Genomic DNA, 2347 nt, shown 5'->3' on the forward strand with positions numbered 1-2347 from the left:
GAGAATATGCATCGAACAAGATATGTCAGGTCTTGTAATAGTCAAATAAATGAGGCGGCCCATTAACCGCCTATACTGATTTGGGTTTTCAATGATGGGTCCATCAGCCAAAGAAAGAGCTTGTTGGTGTTGTTGGGCCATTGGAAAATTATTAGGCCTACATACAAGCATACCAGCTTCACAAAGGATATCTAGGGTGTACTTCCTTTGACATAAGAATATGCCAGATTCCAAATGAGAGATCTCAATCTCGAGAAAATACCAAAGAAGCCCAAGATCTTTAATGGAAAACAGACTTGAAGGTGGGCTTTAAGACTGTCAATATGGGCCTGATTATCACCTGCTATGATGATGTCATCAACATAGACTAAGACTGCTAGAAAGCTACCTGGCCGGGAAGATGTGAATAAGGTATGATCAGCCAAGGACTGAGTAAGACCATAGTGTTTAAGTGTTGTGGCAAGGTGCTCAAACCAATTGCGGGATGCTTGTTTGAATCCATAAATGAACTTTTTCAAGCAACAAACCCAAGTGTCATTGGGCTGAAATAGACCTTGAGGAATCATATACACTTCTTCATGCAGCGTACCATGGAGAAAGGCGTTGTCAACATCCATTTGATGAAGATGCCATTTGTGCATTGAGGCTAGAGCGAGAAACACCGCACTGTAGTCAATTTAGCAACGGGGGCAAAAGTTTCATTGTAATCTATGCCCTCAGTATGTGTATAACCTTTGGCAACTAAATGCGCCTTGCACCTATCAATCGTCCCATCTGGCTTGTACTTCAATTTGTAAACCCACTTAGACCCTATTGGGGTTTTTCCAGCTGGCAGGTCTATGAGTTCCCAAGTCTGGTTTTGGTCAAGTGCTTCCAGTTCAGATTTCATGGCCTGACACCAATAAGGACTAGAGATGGCCTCAACATAGGATGTGGGTTCTTGTTGTGTAATAATGGAGGCAATATACGATGATTGAAAAGGTTTGGATGAAATGAAGTGTGATATGGGATGATTGGTGCTGGACTTGGTGGGTTTTAAAGTAGGGCAAATGTAGTCAAATAAGTGTGATGGAGGCTTAATAGAATGATGGGGATGTGTGAGAGGTTCTATTGGGCATGTAGTGGGTTCAATGGGCACAAAAACATGCAGTTCAATGCTGTTATGAGACGCAATAAGCTCCAGATTGGTGTCCATGAGAGAAGTTGAGACGTCCATGTGATTAGTGGGTACAGTAGGTGGACCAACTTGTATCAATTTTGAACCCAAATCATCAGAAACAGGCAAAGGAACCATGAGCCTAGAGATGCTCTCATCAGATTTTGAATCATGAAGAAAAGGAAATTGAGATTCATAAAAGACCACATCCCTAGAAACGAAGTACTCTCCGGAATCAAGACTGAACAGTTTGTATCCCTTTTGCCCATGTGGATATCCCATAAAAACGCATTTAACTGCTCTGGAAGCAAATTTATCACCAGAATGGTAGTGAGCATAGCACAAACATCCCAATATTCGAAGGTGTTCATAGTTCGAAGTCTTGCCAAAGAGTAACTCATAAGGTGTCTTACCATTGAGGATTGATGTGGGTAGTCTATTAATGATGTAAGTTGCTGCTATTAATATGCAATCACCCCAAAAGCGGATAGGTAAACCAGCTTGAAAATGAAGTGCTCATGCCATCTCAAGTAGATGCCTATGTTTGTGCTCAACCACACCATTTTGTTGTGGTGTGCCAACGCAGGAAGTTTGGTGTTCAATCCCATATAGATGATAATATTGCTGCATGGGCTGAGAGGAAAACTCTTTTCCGTTGTCAGATCGGATGATCTTAACCTATGCACTAAATTGAGTGCGCACCATATTGCAGAGCATATAAGAAATTGTGATGCTTCTGATTTGAATTTCATAAAAAATACCCAAGTTGCCCGTGTAAAATCATCCACTATTGTTAAAAAAATACCTTGCATTTGAACATGTTGGTGTTCGATATGGACCCCATATGTCATAATGAATTAATGAAAATGGGGCAATTGTCTTGGTAGTGCTAAAAGGGAAAGGCAGTCTAGTGAGTTTAGCTCGATTACATGAATCATAACAAAAAGAAGGATCTAAATGAACATCCAAACTATATATTAGTGCCAGCTTATTAGAACTGGCATGTCCAAGTCTCTGATGCCAGACTTCTAGATCTTTGTTGGTAGAAGTATGTAAGGCAGTAGAAGAGGAGGGGCTAATGAGATGATACAACCATTTCGCATCTCACCCACTCCTATCAGTTTCTTTGAGTGTAGGTCCTACATTACACAGAAGGTAGGGAAAAACAGAATGGCACAATTTAAGTCTGCA

At 40.9% G+C, this 2347-nt stretch overlaps 1 protein-coding gene across 1 annotated transcript; it reads right to left on the reverse strand.

The window, feature by feature from the left end:
* Positions 1-646: 646 nt before the first annotated feature.
* LOC148803981 (uncharacterized) lies at positions 647-1438 on the reverse strand. The gene has a single exon (XM_088898846.1). It carries the CDS (start codon positions 1436-1438, stop codon positions 647-649), a length of 792 nt encoding a protein of 263 aa, XP_088754972.1.
* Between the last annotated feature and the right edge of the window lie 909 nt (positions 1439-2347).

The sequence above is a fragment of the Nelumbo nucifera genome, chromosome 1 (genome assembly GCF_055504915.1).
Source record: "Nelumbo nucifera cultivar China Antique chromosome 1, China Antique-T2T, whole genome shotgun sequence".
NCBI lineage: Eukaryota > Viridiplantae > Streptophyta > Magnoliopsida > Proteales > Nelumbonaceae > Nelumbo > Nelumbo nucifera.